The 17,665-nt window shown below is 59.0% G+C and overlaps 3 protein-coding genes across 8 annotated transcripts in view; all 3 read right to left on the reverse strand.

Moving 5' to 3' along the window:
* The window catches only part of PRAM1 (PML-RARA regulated adaptor molecule 1), a 17,317-nt gene extending 8,258 nt beyond the window's left edge, over positions 1 to 9,059 (reverse strand). For 2 of the 4 annotated variants that reach the window (XM_077979776.1, XM_077979775.1), the window contains exons 1-5: positions 7,127 to 7,498; positions 5,607 to 5,994; positions 1,123 to 2,821; positions 970 to 1,036; positions 338 to 414 (exon numbers count right to left, since the gene is read on the reverse strand). In XM_077979776.1, the coding sequence (XP_077835902.1) occupies positions 338 to 414; positions 970 to 1,036; positions 1,123 to 2,821; positions 5,607 to 5,609 (1,846 nt within the window). In that variant the 5' untranslated portion in view covers positions 5,610 to 5,994; positions 7,127 to 7,498. Of the gene's footprint in view, positions 1 to 337; positions 415 to 969; positions 1,037 to 1,122; positions 2,822 to 5,606; positions 5,995 to 7,126; positions 7,499 to 8,112; positions 8,266 to 8,471 lie in introns of those variants that run through there. The other 2 variants (XM_077979774.1, XM_077979777.1) reach the window with 2 other exon arrangements.
* LOC114674096 (uncharacterized) lies at positions 8,638 to 10,686 on the reverse strand. Its single transcript, XM_028839526.2, has 2 exons — positions 10,510 to 10,686; positions 8,638 to 9,553 (listed from the first exon to the last, which is right to left on the reverse strand). Exon 2 carries the CDS (start codon positions 9,491 to 9,493, stop codon positions 8,705 to 8,707), a length of 789 nt encoding a protein of 262 aa, XP_028695359.2. The 5' UTR covers positions 9,494 to 9,553; positions 10,510 to 10,686; the 3' UTR covers positions 8,638 to 8,704.
* Positions 10,687 to 13,255: 2,569 nt separating this feature from the next.
* On the reverse strand, positions 13,256 to 16,834 carry ZNF414 (zinc finger protein 414). 3 transcript variants are annotated; one of them, XR_013409685.1, is made up of 8 exons: positions 16,711 to 16,834; positions 15,695 to 16,007; positions 15,272 to 15,379; positions 15,056 to 15,161; positions 14,287 to 14,630; positions 14,156 to 14,206; positions 13,524 to 14,056; positions 13,256 to 13,437 (listed from the first exon to the last, which is right to left on the reverse strand). XR_013409685.1 is itself a non-coding variant. In XM_001094513.5 (8 exons), exons 1-8 carry the CDS (start codon positions 16,711 to 16,713, stop codon positions 13,364 to 13,366), a joined length of 1,173 nt encoding a protein of 390 aa, XP_001094513.3. In that variant the 5' UTR covers positions 16,714 to 16,834; the 3' UTR covers positions 13,256 to 13,363. The 3 variants fall into 3 exon arrangements, 2 of the variants coding, with proteins under 2 accessions (XP_001094513.3, XP_077835976.1); XM_001094513.5 differs by having other exon boundaries at positions 13,524 to 13,697; XM_077979850.1 differs by having other exon boundaries at positions 13,524 to 13,697; positions 14,146 to 14,206.
* Between the last annotated feature and the right edge of the window lie 831 nt (positions 16,835 to 17,665).

Genomic DNA, 17,665 nt, shown 5'->3' on the forward strand with positions numbered 1-17,665 from the left:
TGGCCTCCCAAAGCCCTGGGATTGGCTCAAATAATCCTCCTGCCTCGGGATCCCAACGTGCTGGGATTATAGGCATCAGCCACCGCACCCGGCCTGATGCTTGCTTTTGATTACTGGATTCACGCACTGCTCCCACGCCTCCTGCTGCCAGCCTGGGCCACACCTTTGCCTACAACAGCCTTCTCAGTGGCCCTTGGCCTCTGGGCTCCCCTCATGTAGTTCCACCCAGCAGGAGCCAGCAGGTCCTAAAATGTTACTTGCTCTTACACCAGGAGCATGGCAGAAAATGCCCTTGCCCCGAATGTTTTGCAGGGACTCGGGCAGGCCACCAACAAACCTCTGCCCTTGGGGCTGGGGCTGGAGTCATCTCTGGGTTCCACGTCGTCATACAGCTCGTAGATCTCATCTGGGATCCTGCGGGGATACCTGAGATGAGGCCTCTTTTTTTTTTTTTTTTTTTTGAGATGGAGTTTTGCTCTGTCACCCAGGCTGGAGTGCAGGGGCGTGATCTTGGCTCACAGCAGCCTCCGCCTCCCGGGTTCAAGCGATTCTCCTGCCTCAGCCTCCCGAGTAGGTGGGATTACAGGTGCCCCCCACCACGCCTAGCTAATGTTTTTTTTTTCTTCTGAGATGGAGTTTTGCTCTTGCTGCCCAGGCTGGAATGCAATGGCATGATCTTGGCTCACTGCAACCTCCGCCTCCCAGGTTCAAGCAATTCTCCTGCCTCAGCCTCCCGAGCAGCTGGGATTACAGGCATGCGCCAGCACGCCCAGCTAATTTTGTATTTTTAGTAGAGACGGGGTTTCACCATGTAGCCCAGGCTGGTCTTGACCTCTGACCTTAGGTGATCGGCCTGCCTCGGCCTCCCAAAGTGCTGGGATTACAGGCGTGAGTCACTGCTCCCAGCCGAGATGAGGCCCCTTTGAGCCCCACAATCTGCACCCACCCCAGCTTCCTCCCCACACTCACGGCGGGATGTCTTCAGGCTGTCGGGCCTGGAAGTGGAGCGTAGCGGCCGAGCGGGTCCTCCGTAGATCTGTGGGGTAGAGAGTGCGGCAGGGAGGCCGGTACTGTCTGGGATCTCAGCCCCGCCTCCTGCCGGTGCCGCCCGCCCTCACCCACCTGTGGATGCTGCAGAGCGTCTCCGAAAGCTCTGCATATCCACGGGGCCCGGGGGCAGCGGAGGCTTGGCTGGAGGGGGTCCCAGGCTGCTGGCAGCGGGCAGAGGCCTCCGCCGGGGTGGATGGCTGGGTCTGAGGCCTGGCCTGGCCCCTCCACTGTGAACAAGGCCTCCTGACCTCCAGCGCCGTGTCCCAGCAACTCCAAACCCAGGGCTGAGCGGGTGCCGGGAGCTGGAGCCGGCCACGGCCGCAGGCAGTGAGCTCTCGGAAGCGGAGCTGGGGAGTAGAGGCTTTCGAGGGAGATCACCGAAGAACTCAGGCTGCGGGTGTCTTTTGAGGACAGCGTTGGGTTCAGGCTGTGAGAACTTGCGGGGTGGCCCCCGGCGGTCCGGCTGCAGCAACTTCCTGGGGAGGGAGTTGAACTCGGGCTCTGACGAGGTCCTGGGGAGGCCGCCCAGCTCGGGCTGCGGGGGCTTCTTGGAGAGCGCTTTGAATTCGGCGGGCCGCGGCCTCTTGGGAAGCACGCTGACTTCGGGCTCTGAGGAGGTCCTGGTGAGGTCCCCAAGCTCCGGCTGCGGAGGCTTCTTGGGAAAGTCACTCAGCGGAGGCTGGGAGGCTTTTCTGGGAAAGGCGCTGGAGTCGTGCTTCGGCTCACCGGACTGAGGCTTCCAGAGAGGAGTCTGAGCCGCCTCGCTGAACTCAGGCTGCGGCATGGACTTCTTAGGGAGGCCATCCGCCTGAGGCTGTGGGGGCTTTCTGGGGTGCACACTGAACTCGGGCTGCACCGGCTTCTTGGGAACGCTACTGAAGTTGGGCTTCGGGGAGTGGGGGAGGGACTCAGTGGCCTCAGGCTTCCAGGGCGGTGTCTGAGGGACGTCACTGGACTCAGGCTGCAGCAGGGACGTCTTAGGGAGGCTACCGACCTGAGGCTGTGGGGGCTTTTTGGGGTACATGTTGACCTCAGGCTGCGCGGGCTTCTTGGGAAAGGTACTGAACTCAGGCTGCGGGGGCTTTGGGGTAGCCTCACTGGCTTCGGGCTGCCAGAGCTTCCTGGGGAATGCACTGGATTTGGGTTCAGATGGGGGTCTGGCGGGGTGACTGAGCTCGTCGGACTGCTGGGGTTTCCGGACAGGCGTATTGGGCTCCGGCAGCGAGGCCTTCACAGGGGCCTCACCGACCTCAGGCTGCGGGGGCTTCCTTGGAAATGGAGTGGCCTCCAGCTGGGGGAACTTCTTGGAGACGTCACTGAACTCCAGTTTGGACGGCTTCTTGGGGAGGTCAGTGAACTCAGGCGGCGGAGGCTTCTTGGGGAGGTCAGTGAACTCAGGCGGCGGAGGCTTCTTGGGGAGGTCAGTGAACTCAGGCGGCGGGGGTTTCTTGGGGAGATCAGTGACCTCAGGCGGCGGAGGCTTCTTGGGAAGATCAGTGACCTCAGGCGGCGGAGGCTTCTTGGGGAGGTCAGTGACCTCGGGCGGCGGAGGCTTCTTGGGGAGGTCAGCGAACTCAGGCGGCGGAGGCTTCTTGGGGAGGTCAGTGAACTCAGGCGGCGGGGGTTTCTTGAGGTGCTCGCTTAGCTCAGGCTGGGGGAACTTCTTGAGTTTACTGAACTCAGGCTTCGGGGGTTTTTTGGGCAGGTCGCTGGGCTCCGGCTGAGAGGCCTGGAATTTTGCTTTGATGCTCCGGAAGTCCTGATGGCTCTCCTAGGAGACATACAGCCAATGAGGCAGGGGCTCAGACACACAGAAGGGGCATGGAAGGAAGGGACTGGGGACCCTCAGGCACAGCCCACAACCACCACCCCTGCACCCAGGCCCCATCAGCCCTCGGCTCTCTTTCTGAGGAGCCCCCATTGATCCTAGGATCCTGGAACCCACACCCCTCCCTACTTCTCCATTTAGTGCTGATTCCACACCCAACCTCCTCTAGCAGGAGTGGAACTGCTGACATCCCTCCTGCAGCCTCCAGTCCCACAGCCCTCCCCGCATGGGTGGTACCCCAACCCCCCAGCCTCCTTGACCCCCTCGTTCTTTCACCCCCACACTGCATGTCTCCAGTCTCATTCCATTGCCCAGGCTGGAGTGCAGTGGTGTAATCATAGCTCACTGCAGCCTCCAACTCCTGGGCTCCAATGATCCCCAGCCTCCCGAGTAGCTGGGATTACAGGCTTGAGCCGCCACGCCCAGGCCTGGAGTCCCTTCTGTGCTAATTTCAAAACACATCCGGAATCCAACCACTTCTCACTGCCTTCACCGTTGTCACCCCAGGAGGTAGTGGGAGGCAGCGTCTGCCCTCCCCCAACCAACTGCCTGGATTATTCTAACAAGCCCTTCCCCAGTCACTGCCTACCCCCCTCCCTGGTCAGTTCCCCCCATGGCAGCGGGAGGGAGAAGCCTGTTGAGCCCTGAGTCTGTTTGTGTCTCTGCTCAAAACCCGGCAATGCTTCCTCATGTCCCTGTAGTTCAAGCTAAATGCCTCATAAAGGCCTGGGCGAACCAGCCTCCCCACCTAGCCACCTCCTCCTCCCTGCACCCTGAACACTTCCCTCTGACCTCGGGGCCTCTGCCCTGTCCCTGACCCAGGACATGTCCCTGCACTACCTGGTTCTCTCCTCTTCCTCCTCCCAGTCTCTGTTCTCATATTTCCTTATTAGAGAGGCCGTCTGAGGCCACCCTATTTTATTTATTTTTACTTTTTTGAGATGGAGTCTTGCTCTGTCACCCAGACTGGAGTGCAATCCATGATCTTGGCTCACTGCAATCTCCGCTTCCCAGGTTCAAATGATTCTCATGCCTCAACCCTCTGAGTATCTGGGATTACAGGCACCCGCCACCACGCCTGGCTAATTTTTGTATTTTTACTAGAGACAGGGTTTCACCATGTTGGCCAGGCTTGTCTCAAACTCCTGACCTCAGGTGACCGCCCGCCTCGGCCTCCCAAAGTACTGGGATTACAGGTGTGAGCCACCGTGCCAGGCCTAGATCACCCTATTTTTCTTTCTTTTTTCTTTTCTTTTTTTTTTTTTTTTTAAGACGGAGTCTCACTCTGTCCCCAGGTTGGAGTGCAGTGGCGAAATCTCAACTCACTGCAACCTCCGCCTCCTGGGTTCAAGCGATTCTCCTGCCTCAGTGTCCTGAGTAGCTGGGATCACAGGTGTCTGCCACGACGCCCGGCTAATTTTTTTTGTATTTTTAATGGAGACGGGGTTTTACCATGTTGGCCAGGCTGGTCTCAAACTCCTGACCTCAAGTGATCCGCCCACCTCAGCCTCCCAAAGTGCTGGGATTGCAAGGCATGAGCCATCACACCTGGCCTAGACCACCCTATTTTAAATGGATCACCCCATCCCACTACTGCCCTGTGCAGTCAGCATACATGATTTTCCCCATCGTACCGACCCCATGTATCATACTATTTTACATTGCTTTTAATGTGTCTTGAAAAAATTTTTTTTTTTTTTTGTCTCTCTATACTGCAACTTCCCCCAGTTCCTCAGCCTCTGCAAGGCAGAGACTTGGCTCATTCATTCATTGCTATCTTCCCAGGGCCTGGAACATAGTAGGTGCTCAGTAAATATTTGCTGAACGAAACAATATTTAGGCGGCACAAAGACAGTCACGTACTCAGACTGACCATCAGGAAAACACAGAGACGCCTGGAGACGGCTATGCGGTCCCTCTCACACCGTCTCCGACATGCGGGCTGATGGTCAGGAATGCTCACAGTTGACAGTGCGTGAGAGGACCGGTGCGGACACCGTTGGCACATGTGCCGTCTCCTGCACGCCCAGCTGTCCCGGCTGCCCTCCTAGCTGGCCCTGCAACCACTGCCCACAGATGTAGGCAGATTCACAAGCAGGCCAGGCCTCCTTGGCCCTACAAACGCCCCCTTCACCTGTGGTCGAGGAGACTGGGGGAGGGCAAGGGCAGAAGCGTGTGGCCTTTACCTCCTGTGTGTACCTCACTTTCCCCATCCAGAGGACCAGAGACCAGGAGTGCTCCTTGAAAAGGCAGCGATTCCCAGCGGGGGCCTGAAGTGCCCCTGCCGAAGCCCCCAGTGGTTTGAAGGAAGTGCTCCCGGGTGACCACAAGGCTAGATAAGTCAGGGTTAGCAGGTCACAACTTGGGTGACTGGTCGGGGGAGGGCCATGACCCACTTTGTCACCCCACAGGAAAGCACTGCTCTCACCCCAGCTGCCCGTTCCCACATTGCTGCTCATGTTGACCTAGGGAGACGGGAGACGTCCCCCCGGGTAGTCCCATCTGTCCCCCTCGCAGTCCCAATCTGAGCCTGAACCCCCAGGAGCCTGTGCTGTCCTGGGGTGTGCCTGGCGGCCTCCTACCTCGGGTCCTTTTTGCCGACCCTTCCCGTTTCCCAGATGTCTTTCGCAGTCCCCCCTGCCCCTCCACAGGTGGATCCTATCCTCCAGGGAACACCTGTGTCCCTTGCTTCCCGGCTATCGAGGCACAGGCCTCTCCCCGTACTCACCATGGCTGCAGGCAGGTGATGGGCCACGGGATGAGTGGGACCCGAGCTGGGGCCGCTGCCTTCAGGAAGTGACTGTGGCTTCTGCTCCACGGCCAGCACACAGGGTGGGGGCTGCTGGAGGTGGGGCGGGGGAGGGCAGAGGAGGAAGGGAAGGAGGTGGGGAGGCTCCAATCTGTCTCCAGATCCTGCCAGCCACTTCTTTTTTTTTGAGACTGAGTCTCGCTCTGTCGCCCAGGCTGGAGTGCCATGGTGCCATCTCGGCTCACTGCAACCTCTGCCTCCCGGGTTCAGGCAATTCTCTTGTATCAACCTCCTGTGTAGCTGCGATGATAGGCACGCACCACCACTCCTGGCTACGTTTTGTATCTTTAGTAGAGAAGAGGTTTCACTGTGTTGGGCAGGCTGGTCTCAAACTCCTGACCTCAAGGGATCAGTCCGCCTCGGCCTCCCAAAGTGCTGGGATTACAGGCGTGAGCCACTGCGCCTGGCCCCTCCTGGGCACTTCTATTTCCCTTGAATTCCTGGCCTGCCTGCTACTGTCCCAAGCTTGGGGCATTGGTTGCCTGCATGTTCCTAACATGGTCACTAGTTTCTTTTTTTTTTTTTTATTTGAGACAGAGTCTCACTCTGTTGCTCAGACTGGAGTGCAGTGGTGTAATCTTGGCTCACTGCAACCTCCGCCTCACAGGTTCAAGCAATTCTCCTGCCTCAGTCTCTTGAGTAGCTGGAATTACAGGCAAGCACCACCATGCCTGGCTAATTTTTTGTATTTTTAGTAGAGATGAGGGTTCACCATGTTGGTCAGGCTAGTCTTGAACTCCCAACCTCAAGTGATCTGCCCGCCTTGGCCTCCCAAAGTGCTGGGATTACAGGCGTGATCCACCTGACCAACTAACTAGTTTCTTACTCTCTGTAGTCCCCGTCATTCCCACCACTTTGGTGTCCCCATCTCTGGACTCCAGGGAGGACTCCATGCCAGGCGCTGGTGATCTCCTGGGCTGGAGAGCCACAGGATGGGGAGATCTCAGCAGGTCAGGGGTACGGACAGCTCTGGGGTTTAGGAGGCTCCTGGGGAGGCCCAGAGACCCAGGACGTGGGGGCCCATGTGACCGGGTGAGGCCTCTACTATCTGCCCCGGTTGGCTCATCCGCCTTCCTCATTTCATTCCTCCCAGGGCTGCCACCCTGTGCAGAAAGCTCAGCTGGTATGGCAGATTTGGGGGTTGGGGGGTGAGTAGTGTCAAAGGCCTTGCACCTGGGCCGGGCATGGTGGCTCATGTCTGTAATCCTAACACTTTGGGAGGCTGAGGCAGGATGATCCCTTCAGCCCAGGAGTTCAAGACCAGCTTGAGCAACATAGCAAGACTCCATCTATACAAAAAACATAAAAAATTAGTCAGGTGTGACCGGGCGCGGTGGCTCACGCCTGTAATCCCAGCACTTTGGGAGGCCAAAGTGGGTGGATCACGAAGTTAGGAGATCAAGACTATCCTGGCTAACACGGTGAAACTCCATCTCTACTAAAAATACAAAAAATTAGCTGGGTGTGGTGGCAGACGCCTGTAGTCCCAGCTACTTGGGAGGCTGAGTCAGGAGAATGGCGTGAACCCAGGAGGCGGAGCTTACAGTGAGCAGAGATCGCGCTACTGCACTCCAGCCTGGGCGACAGAGCCAGACTCTGTCTCAAAAAAAAAAAGAAAATATTAGCCAGGTGTGATGGTACGCGCCTGTGGTCTCAGCTGCTTGGGAGGCTGGGGTGGGAGGATTGTTTGAGCCCAGGAAGCAGAGGCTGCAGTGAGCTATGATCACACCGCTGCACTCCAGCCTGGATGACAGAGCAAGACCCAATCTCAATCAATCAATCAAGAGCCACAGTAAAAAAAAAAAAAAAAAGGCTGAGCGAGGTAGCTCATGCCTGTAATATGAGCACTTTGGGAGGTTGAGGCAGGCGGATCACCTGAGGTCGGGAGTTTAAGACCAGTCTGGACAACATAGAGAAACCATGTCTCTACTAAAAATACAAAAATTAGCTCAGCATGGTGGCACATGCCTATAATCCTGGCTACTCGGGAGACTGCGGCAGGAGAATTGCTTGAACCGGGGAGGCAGAGGTTGCAGTGAGCCGAGATGGCGCCACTGCACTCCAGTCTAGGTGACAGAGCGAAACTCCATCTAAAAAAAACCCCAAAAAACAGAACCTCCAAGAAACTCTGACTTAATCAGTCTGAGGTGTGGCCTGAGCAAGTTTTTTTAAATTTTTTAATTGTTTTTGAGACAAAGTCCTGCTCTGTCACCCAGTCTGCCTCCCGGGTTCAAGTGGCTGGGATTACAGGTGTCCACCAACATGCCTGGCTAATTTTCTGGATTTTTAGTAGAGATGGGGTTTCACCATTGACCAGGCTGGTCTCAAACTCCGGACCTCAAGTGATCTACCCGCCTGGACCTCCCAAAGTGCTGGGATTACAGGCGTGAGTCACCGCGCCTGGCCTGCCTGTTTGTTTTCACACCTCCTTTAAGAGCACAGACATCATGATTCTGCCATCTTGCCATCTCTGTTGTGCCTTTGCATCCGGTCCAGGGTCACAGTTGCCAGATGTGGGTTGCCCTCCCAAACGGGAGTCTCGGGAGGACAGTATGGGCCCTCCGTGGGTCTCCAGAACCTGGGTAAGTGAAGGAAAGAATGAAAGAACAAGTGGCCGGGCCCGGTGGCTCACGCCTGTAATCCCAGAACTTCGGGAGGCCAGGCGGGCGGATCACCTGAGGTCAGGAGTTCGAGAGCAGACTGGCCAACATGGTGAAACCCTGTCTCTACTAAAAATATAAAAATTAGCTGGGCGTGTTTGTGCACACCTGTAATCCCAGCTACCTGCGAGGGTGAGGCGGGAGAACTGCTTGCACCCGGGGAGGCGGAGGTTGCAGTGAGCTGAGATTGTGCCATTGCACTCCAGCCTGGGTGACAGGGCGGGACTCCGTCTCAAATAAATAATAATAAATAAATATAAATAAATAAATAAAGCAATTCTTGGCCACAGTAGGTGCTCAATCAAGGTAATTAAGGGATTGGATGACAGCTGATGGATTCCCAGGTGCCTGGGTCGGTCACACTGCCCGTGCACTCTCGCAGCTAGGAGGGTCCAGACAGGGCGCGCGCACCAAGGCACCACGGGGGCGCCGTGGGGGTGACGCGCAGGTCCCGGCGCGGTCGTCATGGTGCGCCTCCCCACCAACTCCCCTTTGTGTATTTGGCGCCTCCGTAGGGGCTCCCGGCAGGGTTCCGCGCTGCACGGCCGCAGATAGGGACCGATAGGGCTCTGGAATCCCAGAGAAGCAAGCCCGGACCAGGGGCAGTGAGAGTTCGTTAGGGCGCGGCTCCGGGACTCTGCGGTCGGAAACCGGAACAAGTGTGCGCAGGGGGAGGAGCCCGGGGAGCACGTGCGCGGCGGATTCCAGGGCCGCGGGGCGCTTTCCTCCTCCCTGCTCCCGGCCCGCGGTGAGGGTAACCGGACCGGCACCTGCAGATGACAGCTGGGGCTGGACAAATGCCGGGCGGTGCACGGGCCTCTGGCCGGCCTCAGAGCTGTTCAGCACGAGCCCGCGGCTTCCAGCCAACCTGCCTGCTATCTGCACTGCGCTCCCGGCTTTCATTCCCCCGAGTCTGAGACTCCTGGGCGCCCCCTGCTGGGCGGAGCCGGGGCCCAAGAGGACTGGGTTCCTGTGCATGGGGGTTGGGAGCCGGTTTGAGGGTAGGAGGTCGTTTTTGTAGTGGACAGGGTGAACGGCGGAAGCCAGGTGGTGATCCAGCTCCCCAGGCCTCGGGGCAGTCAGTTCACTCCAGAGGGCAGTGTGATGACCGTGGGCCCACTGTACACACAGGAAGGGCTGTCCCATCTCCGTGGGCGACGGGGTAAGGGAGAGGTCCCTGGACGGAGGTGTCGGCTCTGGGTCTCTCTGGAAAGATAGTGACAGACTGGGAAGTAGCGTGGGCTAGATCTGGGGGTGGCCGAATGAGGAAACTGATGGGGACGAAGACTCCTGCTGGCCTCCGGGACCCTGGAGAGGGGTTAGGGGCCTGGGGGACAGAGAACACAGCGCTATTCCTGGAGATGGGGGATAGGCTTGGACTACAGCCAGATCTAGAGACCTCCAGAGTGCGGGAACAGGGGCGTGTCCTCTGGACCTGCTGCCAGGGTTTCCTCATCCCGTGGTAACTGTGCGCAGCTCCCAAGATGGTGCAGAATCAGTGGCCCTGACTTGGAACTGGCGCTCGCTAGAGGCCTCCTAGCCTCACCTTCTCTATGTATCTGTAAAACGGGCCCCTTCACCTGTCCCACCCTCCTCCCCAGGCAGCCATGGGCTCGGGATGTGAAGTTCTCGGCAGACATTTCCCAAGTCCCTCCTCTCCCCGCAGCCTCTCTTTTCATCCTCCCATCCACCCCAAAGGGCTCACCCGTCATCATGACACCCTTTTAAGGACGAGGGAATTGGGAGGCGGGGAGGTCGAGTCTTTTCCAGGGTCCCACAGTGGTGGTTTCAAGGCTTCTGGCCGAGAAGGGGGAGCTTAGGGGGCCTTGGAGCCCCGGGGCCTCCTGATGGCCTGTCCAACCCCATCCTGAGTGACAGCGACCTCAGCTGGGGCCTAGGGGTGCTGGGAGAGTGGACACCCAGCCCAAGCCACGTGAGCTGAGGCTGCAGCCCCATCACATCACAGCCCCATCAAGGACAGGGCAGTCTTCAGGCCCCTGGTGAGGCTGTGGGCAGTGGGGCACACAGACGGGTCCTAAGGGCCTGAGGATCCCCTCCTGCCCCTTGCAGTGGCTGAAGGGCTTCCGGAGCCCAGAGCTGTCCATCTTTGAGGTGACATGGCACTGAGCAGGTGTGGGGCAGGTGGCCCTTGGCTTGTTTACCTGGATGGCTTTGACTCAGAGCCTGAGGTGGACACGGTGGTGGATGAAAAGTCCAAGGAAGATAGGTGTGGTGACTCACGCCTGTAATCCCAGCACTTTGGGAGGCCAAGGCAGGTGGATCAGCTGAGGTCATGAGTTCGAGACCAGCCTGGCCAACATGCTGAAACCCCATCTCTACTGAAAATACAAAAAAATTAGCCAGGCATGGTGGATGGCACCTGTAATCTCAGCTACTCGGGAGGGTGAGGCAGGAGAATGGCGTGAACCTGGGAGGTGGAGGTTGCAGTGAGTCGAGATGGCGTCACTGCACTCCAGCCTGGGCTACAGTGCGAGACTCGGTCTCAAAAAAAAAAAAAAAAAAACAATCTGAGGAAGACGACAAGGAAGGTGTTGGGGGGCAAGAAGTAGGTAGGAGGGCAGTGACGGAGGAGTGGGGTCCGGGGGCCCCGTCCAGGGGTCACTGGTGTCTTGGCTGCAGATGCCAGGATGAGGAGGTGAGGGGGACCCCGAAGTGGATTTAGAGAATGGAGAAAGAGGAGGAGGTAAAGATTGAGACAGGTGGACTGGGGTGAAGGAGGTCCCTGGGCTACTGGGAGAACAGGATCTTCATCGACAGGGCTGTGGGAAGCCACTGAAGGGTGCTGGGCAGGAGAGGGGAACAATCAGAAGAGACCCTGGCAGGGTGTGGTGGCTCACACTTGTAATCCCAGTACTTCGGGAGACCAAGGTGGGTGGATCACCTGAGGTCAGGAGTTCGAGACCAGCCTGGCCAACATGTTGAAACCTCGTCGCTACTAAAAACACAAAAAGTTAGGCAGGGGTGATGGCAGGCGCCCGTAATCCCAGTTACTTGGAGTCTGAGTCAGGAGAATCGTTTGAATCCAGAAGGCGGAGGTTGCAGTGAGAGCCGAGAGCGTGCCACTGCACTTCAGTGACAGAGCAAGACTCTGTCTCCCCCCCCCAAAAAAAAAAAGGAAAAAGAGGAGACCATTGTCAGTCTTGGGGGAAGGGCAGGTTGGGGAGAGTAGGGGGTGGGCTAGGGGACCCTGGGGCTGGCGAGATGAGGATAGAAGGGAGAGGAATCATGGAGGTAAAACCAGCCTCCAAGGGGTGGTTGTGGACATCACCTGGGACTTCCATACCCAGGAGGGACACTGGCTTCGGGGGTGAAGAGAAAGTCCAGGCCACGGAGGGCTGGCCTTGACCCACCCTGCTCCTCAGAGCTCGGACACGGTGGAAACCGGTCTGGCAGACAGCGAGGAGGATGAAGACCTGAGCCCCCAGCCGGCCTCCCCAATTCTAAAGAATTCTTCCCCTTGAGTCAGTGTGGGGTTCGGGGTCTGGGGTCTTCAGGCCATCCTGGCCAGTCCCTGCACTTTCTCAGGACCAGCCCGTCCCCGGAGCTCCCGGGATTGTTTTTTTTGGTCTCCCAGGTCAGGGTTGCAATGGTGTGATGATGGCTCACCACAGCCTTGAACTGCTGTGCTCAAGTGATCCTCCTGCCTCAGCCTCCCAGGTAGCCACCACGGCTGGCTATTTTTTTTTTTTTTAGACAGAGTTTCGCTCTGTCACCCAGGCTGGAGTGCAGGGGCTTGATCTTGGCTCACTACAACCTCCGTCTCACTGGGTTCAAGCCATTCTCCTGCCTCAGGCTCTCGGGTAGCTGGGATTACAGGTGCCCACCACCATGCACGGCTAATTTTCATATTTTTAGTAAAGATGGGATTTTGCCATGTTGGCCAGGTTAGTCTCAAACTCCTGACCTCAAGTGATCCACCCGCCTTGGCCTCCCACAGTGCTAGGATTACAAGCATGAGGCATGAGCCACCGTGCCCAGCAATGCCTGGCTATTTTTTGGCGTTTTTTTGTTTTTTTTTTTTTTTTTGAGATGGGAGTCCCGCTCTGTCGTCCAGGCTGGAGTGCAGTGGCGCGATCTCGACCCACTGCAAGCTCTGCCTCCTGTGTTCACTCCATTCCCCTGCCTCAGCCTCCCGAGTAGCTGGGACTACAGGTGCCTGCCACCACGCCCGGCTAATTTTTTGTATTTTTTTTTTTTTTAGTAGAGACGGGGTTTTACTGTGCTAGCCAGGATGGTCTGGATCTCCTGACCTCGTGATCCACCTGCCTCGGCCTCCCAAAGTGCTGGGATTACAGGCGAGACCCACTGTGCCCGGCCGGGACTTTTTTTTGGCGAGGGAGGGAGTCTTGCTGTGTCGCGCAGGCTGGAGTGCAGTGGCACGATCTCGGCTCACTGGAAGCTCCGCCTCCCGTGTTCACGCCATTTTGCTTGGCTCAGCCTCCCCAGCAGTTGGGACTACAGGCGCATGCCGCCATGCCCGGCTAATATTTTTTGTATTTTTAATAAAGAGGGGGATTCACGTCTGTAAACCCAACGTGTTAGCCAGGATGGTCTCGATCTCCTGATCTCGTGATCCGCCCGCCTAGGCCTCCCAAAGTGCTGGGATTACAGGCGTGAGCCACCGCAACTGGCCCCAGCCGGGACTTCTTAAAAGAAAACTGGAAAGTCCTATCCCATTTGGTTTCCGGACAAGGGAGAGCAGTGCCACAGTGGGTATTGGGGACCTGGGTCTCAGGATTGGGGTGATGGGGAGATAGGACACAGGTGGGCTGAGGCTTGCACCTGTGGACCCAGGTGGTCCTCCCAAGATGTGATCGCTCCATGACTGCTGGGGTCCAGCCCACTGCACTTTGGGGGGGGGGCAAGGGATGGGAACACAGCACAGGCTGGCTCATGGCGCCTTCTTTATTGTCCACCCCAATCCCCTTTCCCTGCAGCCCCCTCCAAATGACAAAACTACCCACATCCCATGGGCCACCCCGAAAGCGGCAGGGTTCAGAGCTGCGAGAACACTGGAAGCTCCCCCTCTGAAAGCAGCGGCGACACCTTGGGTGCAAGCGGGGCCGGATCTGGGTGGGGCAGAGGAGGGGGGCGCCTGAGCCTCAGCGCCTTGGGCCCCCGCCCCCCTCTCCACCCGCGCATTCCTCGGCCTTACCCGCGGGGGCGTCGGGGCGCGGTGGCCCGGGCGCGGGGGCCGCGGGGGCGCCGGGGCGGTGGTCCTCCAGGTGCAGGGTCATGGCGGACCGCGAGGCCGTGGAGAAGGCGCACTGCATGCACGAGTAGCGGCCGCGCGTGTGCTCCCACACGATGCGGCTCGGGGCCGCGTGCCCTGCGGGCAGGCGGGACCCGGTCAGTCCCGGGCTCCCCCAACCCAGAAGACCCGTGCGCTAAGGATGGAAGACGCCGGCGAGGGTGGGTGGGACCTTTTCCCACCCCCCATCAGCTTCCGGGCGCCTGGTTCAGTTTCACCTGGGTCTGTCTGCCCGCAGAGTTGGGGGCACCCAACTTAGCTTTTCCGCGTCCCCTACTACCATCCCCAGATCCACCGCCGGGGAGAAGCCCGCTCCGAGGTGAACGGTGAAAGGGGCGCAAAGTTTACACGGGAACGCCGGCGCAGATGAAGGCGCAGGTGCCAGTCATTTTTAAGGCAAAAATTCTGTATTTCGGGACGGTGGCATTTGTGGCCCCCTGGGAAAGGGATAGGCACTGTTCCCTCCTGGTATCCACCGGACCCCGCAGGGCGCAGGAAAGCCCCTCCACCCCTCCCCGGTGGTCACCTGCACGCACCTGAGGGCGCGCCGGAGCCGCCCTGGGGTCTTCGGGGGCTGCTGCCAGCACCTGCGGTAAAGGGGCGGGTCAAGTTCAGAGTCGGGGCGAGGCCAGCTCACCCTCCTGGTGACCCCCACCCCCATACTCACCTTGGCTCTTTTTCCAGACGGCGGCGCTGGAAGCCGGCGGCCCGGGTGCAGCGGCCAGGAAGGGGCACAGGCGCGGGGGGCTTAGGCCAAAGGGCGCAGGGATCAAGTAGGGCACGAACGGTCCGGTGGCGGCAGGGGCGGGGGTCGTGAAAGGTTCCAGCAGCGGGAACTGCAGTCCCGGCGCTGACGCGAGGTCAACCTCCGGGGGACGCTCGGGCGCCGGCGGCTCTCGGTCCAGGGCCGGGGGTGGTGGCGGGGCTGGGCTCTGCGCATTCTCCACGCAAACATGTAGATGCTTGAAGAGCGAGCGGTGCGTGCGGAAGCGCAGGAGGCAGTTCTCACACCTGGGGGTGGGCAGAGAGCTGGGCTGGGCCTCCAGGGAGACCAGAGAGAGGGTTCTGTGCAATGCCACCCGCCCTTCGAGCGTGGGAACCGAGCCTGGGCACCAATCGCCTCCCCGCTCCCGTACAAGCGTGGCAGCGACCCTTCCTGACCACTACAGGTGCTGGTTTCCTGGGGAAACCCGGAAAGAAGTCTCAATTTTAAGTTAGGAGGCCGGTTTTCCACTAGGGAGGTAACGCCTCGCGGGGTGGAGCCACCCCCACTTATGCCCCGCCCCATCCAGCGATGTAGGGGCGGGGCTTCCCCCAAAAGGCCACCCACATCAAATCCCGCCCTCCAACACCCTGACCAGGAAGGGAGGAAGGCCTGGAGCCCACACACAGGGTGAGGCTAGGGCAGGGCGGAGCTCAAGAGGTCAGGGTCTCACTTGAAGTAGCGATTGGGCTTGTAGTGCAGTTTGCTGTGAGCCACCAGCTCCTGCATGCTGGGGAAGGTCTCGGTGCAGCTCAGGGCTGAGCAGCGGAAGAGCTTGCCTGGTAAGGATGAAGACAGAGGAGTGGAAAGGGGTGGTCAAGGCTGGCTCCGAGGGGCTCCACCTGTTTCCCACCCTAACCTGCCTCCCCATTACCGGTCCTGGCCCTACCTTCCAGGGACTGTGTGGGCGGACAGTGGGTTCGAAGATGCTGTGCCAGGTCACGGACGCTGGGAAAACTGAGGGAGCAGCCAGGGCTGGAGCAAGGGATTTGCTTCCCTGCAGGACGCACAGAACAGGGGTCACTGGTCCCTTCCTCACTAGTGCTGTCCCTGACCCCAGGGCTCTGCCCCAGAGAAGCAAATATGATGCTGGGGCCTCTACTCTCTGCCTACCACAACAAACTGATCTGCCACAGTGCAGGGGCTGGATTGGCCACGCTCACCATTGGAGCCACAGCCTGGCATCCACTGGCAGCACAGTAAAATGATGAGTGGCATCCCTCTAGAAAGGCCCTTAGGTTAGAGATTCTCTACTTCTTGCCTCTATTGTTCCAGGGCCCGTGACTCCCCAGAAGGTCCCATCACAGATCACCTGGAGGTGGGCGTCGTCTGGGAGGCCGCAGGTCCTCGCTGGTCCCGGAGACTATGCTGGTCGGGCCAGGGCTGGGTCCGGGGCCAGGCTGGCAGCTGTCTGGGGCTGGGGAGGAGCCCTGCTGCATCCCTCCAAGCCCTCCACGTTCCCACACTGGTGGTGTGGCTGCCTGCTCAGGGCCCGGCTCCTCCGCCATGGAGGAGGAGGTGGCGGCAGATGGCACAGCCGGGGACAACAACTCCTTGTCGGTCTCACTGGAGCTGGGCTCTGCAGTGGCCGGCATGTCTGGGCTGGGTCCTGAGGGTTTCTCCTCCTGGTGGAAGGAAGAGGCAGAGATAACCCTTCTGGGCTCTGGGTCAACCCAGTCAGCCCCCATCCTAAGGAATCACCAGCAGGAGAGGATAGGGGAATACGTAAGGTTGGACTAAGCTCCTTTTTCCTTTTTATAAAGATGGGGGTTTCGCCATGTCCCCCTCGCTGGTCTTGAACCCTTGGTCTTAAGTGATCCTCCTGCCTCAGCGTCCCAAAGTGCTGGGATTAAAGGCGTCAGCCACTGCACTGGCCCAGATTGAGCTTCTTATGTACATGGGAGAAGCATCTCCTCAACTAGGATAAGTGGGAGCCCCAGTATGCGACACAAGCGTGGCCTACAGGGAGTGGGCGGGGCCAAGAATACGGAGGCGGGGCTATGGGCAGGGAGCGACTGGGAAGATGCTAGAGGAGCTACACACGGATTGTCTGAGGACCGAGAAACACTGGCCAGCTGCGAGCCGTGTGGACAATCTTGGAGGTGCTAGGAACCCGCATGTAATAAGTTTTGGGGCGGAGTCCTAGCCTGGTGGGCGTGGTCCATTCCGGGCCCGGCCCGGAAGTAGGGCGCTCTCCGAGTGACAGCCAGCGGCAGACGGGTGCCCGGATGTGGGGGCTGGGTCGGCCGGAGGATGTATGCGCGACAGGGCCGCTTCCCGCCACTCCCCGCCGCTCCGCCGCGCCCGCGACCCCGGTGCCGCGCTCACCATCTTCGACACGGCTCGGCCTCTTGTTCCTGCGGCTTCGGCGGCTCCAGCTTAGGCGGCGGCCACCCTCTGGGCAATGCGAGCTCGCGCTCACGTCAGCGCCATTTTCCGTCTCTCGGCTCTCGCGAGGTTGGAGGCGGGGCCTGCGCAAGGCGTTCGGATAGGGGGCGGGGCCTGAGGGCAGAGTGAACGTGGAGTGCAACTTGGACGCTGTTGGAGTCTTGCTATCCCAGGGTAATCAGAGCGCACTTCAGGCGACTCCGTGAACAGAGGTCCGGGTTCAAAATGGGCACCTTCATCCCCTCTAGTCTTGTCCCAACATCAGCCCTGGACAGGCGATAAACAGCAGTTCTTATTTTATTTATTTATTTATTTTTTGAGACGGAGTTTCGCTCTTGCTGCCCAGGCTGGAGTGTAATGGCACGATCTCGGCTCACTGCAACCTCCGCTTCCCGGGCTCAAGCGATTCTCCTGCCTCAGCCTCCCAAGTGGCTGGGATTACAGGCGCCCACCACCACGTCTGGCTAATATTTTGTATTTTTAGTAGAGACGGGGTTTCACCATGTTGTCCAGGCTGGTCGTGAATTCCTGACCTCAGGTGATCTGCCCGCCTCGGCCTCCCAAAGTACTGGGATTACAGGCGTGAGCCACCGCGCCCGGCCAGTTCTTCTTTATTTTTTATAGTGTTGAGACAGGGTCTTGCACTGTCGCCCAGACTGGAGCGCAGTGATGCGATCATAGCTCGCTACAGCCTTGACCTCCTGGGCTCAGCCGATCCTCCCATCTCAGCCTCCCGAGTAGCTGGGATTACTGGCGTGCGCCACCGTGCCCAGCTACTTATTACATTCTTTTTAGAGGCAGGATCTCTCTGTGTTGCCCAGGCCGGTCCTGGGCTCAAACGATCCTCCCGCCTCGGCCTCCCAAGTGTTAGGATTGCAGGCGTGAGCCACCTCGC

This window comes from Macaca mulatta, chromosome 19, assembly GCF_049350105.2.
Source record: "Macaca mulatta isolate MMU2019108-1 chromosome 19, T2T-MMU8v2.0, whole genome shotgun sequence".
Taxonomy (NCBI): domain Eukaryota; kingdom Metazoa; phylum Chordata; class Mammalia; order Primates; family Cercopithecidae; genus Macaca; species Macaca mulatta.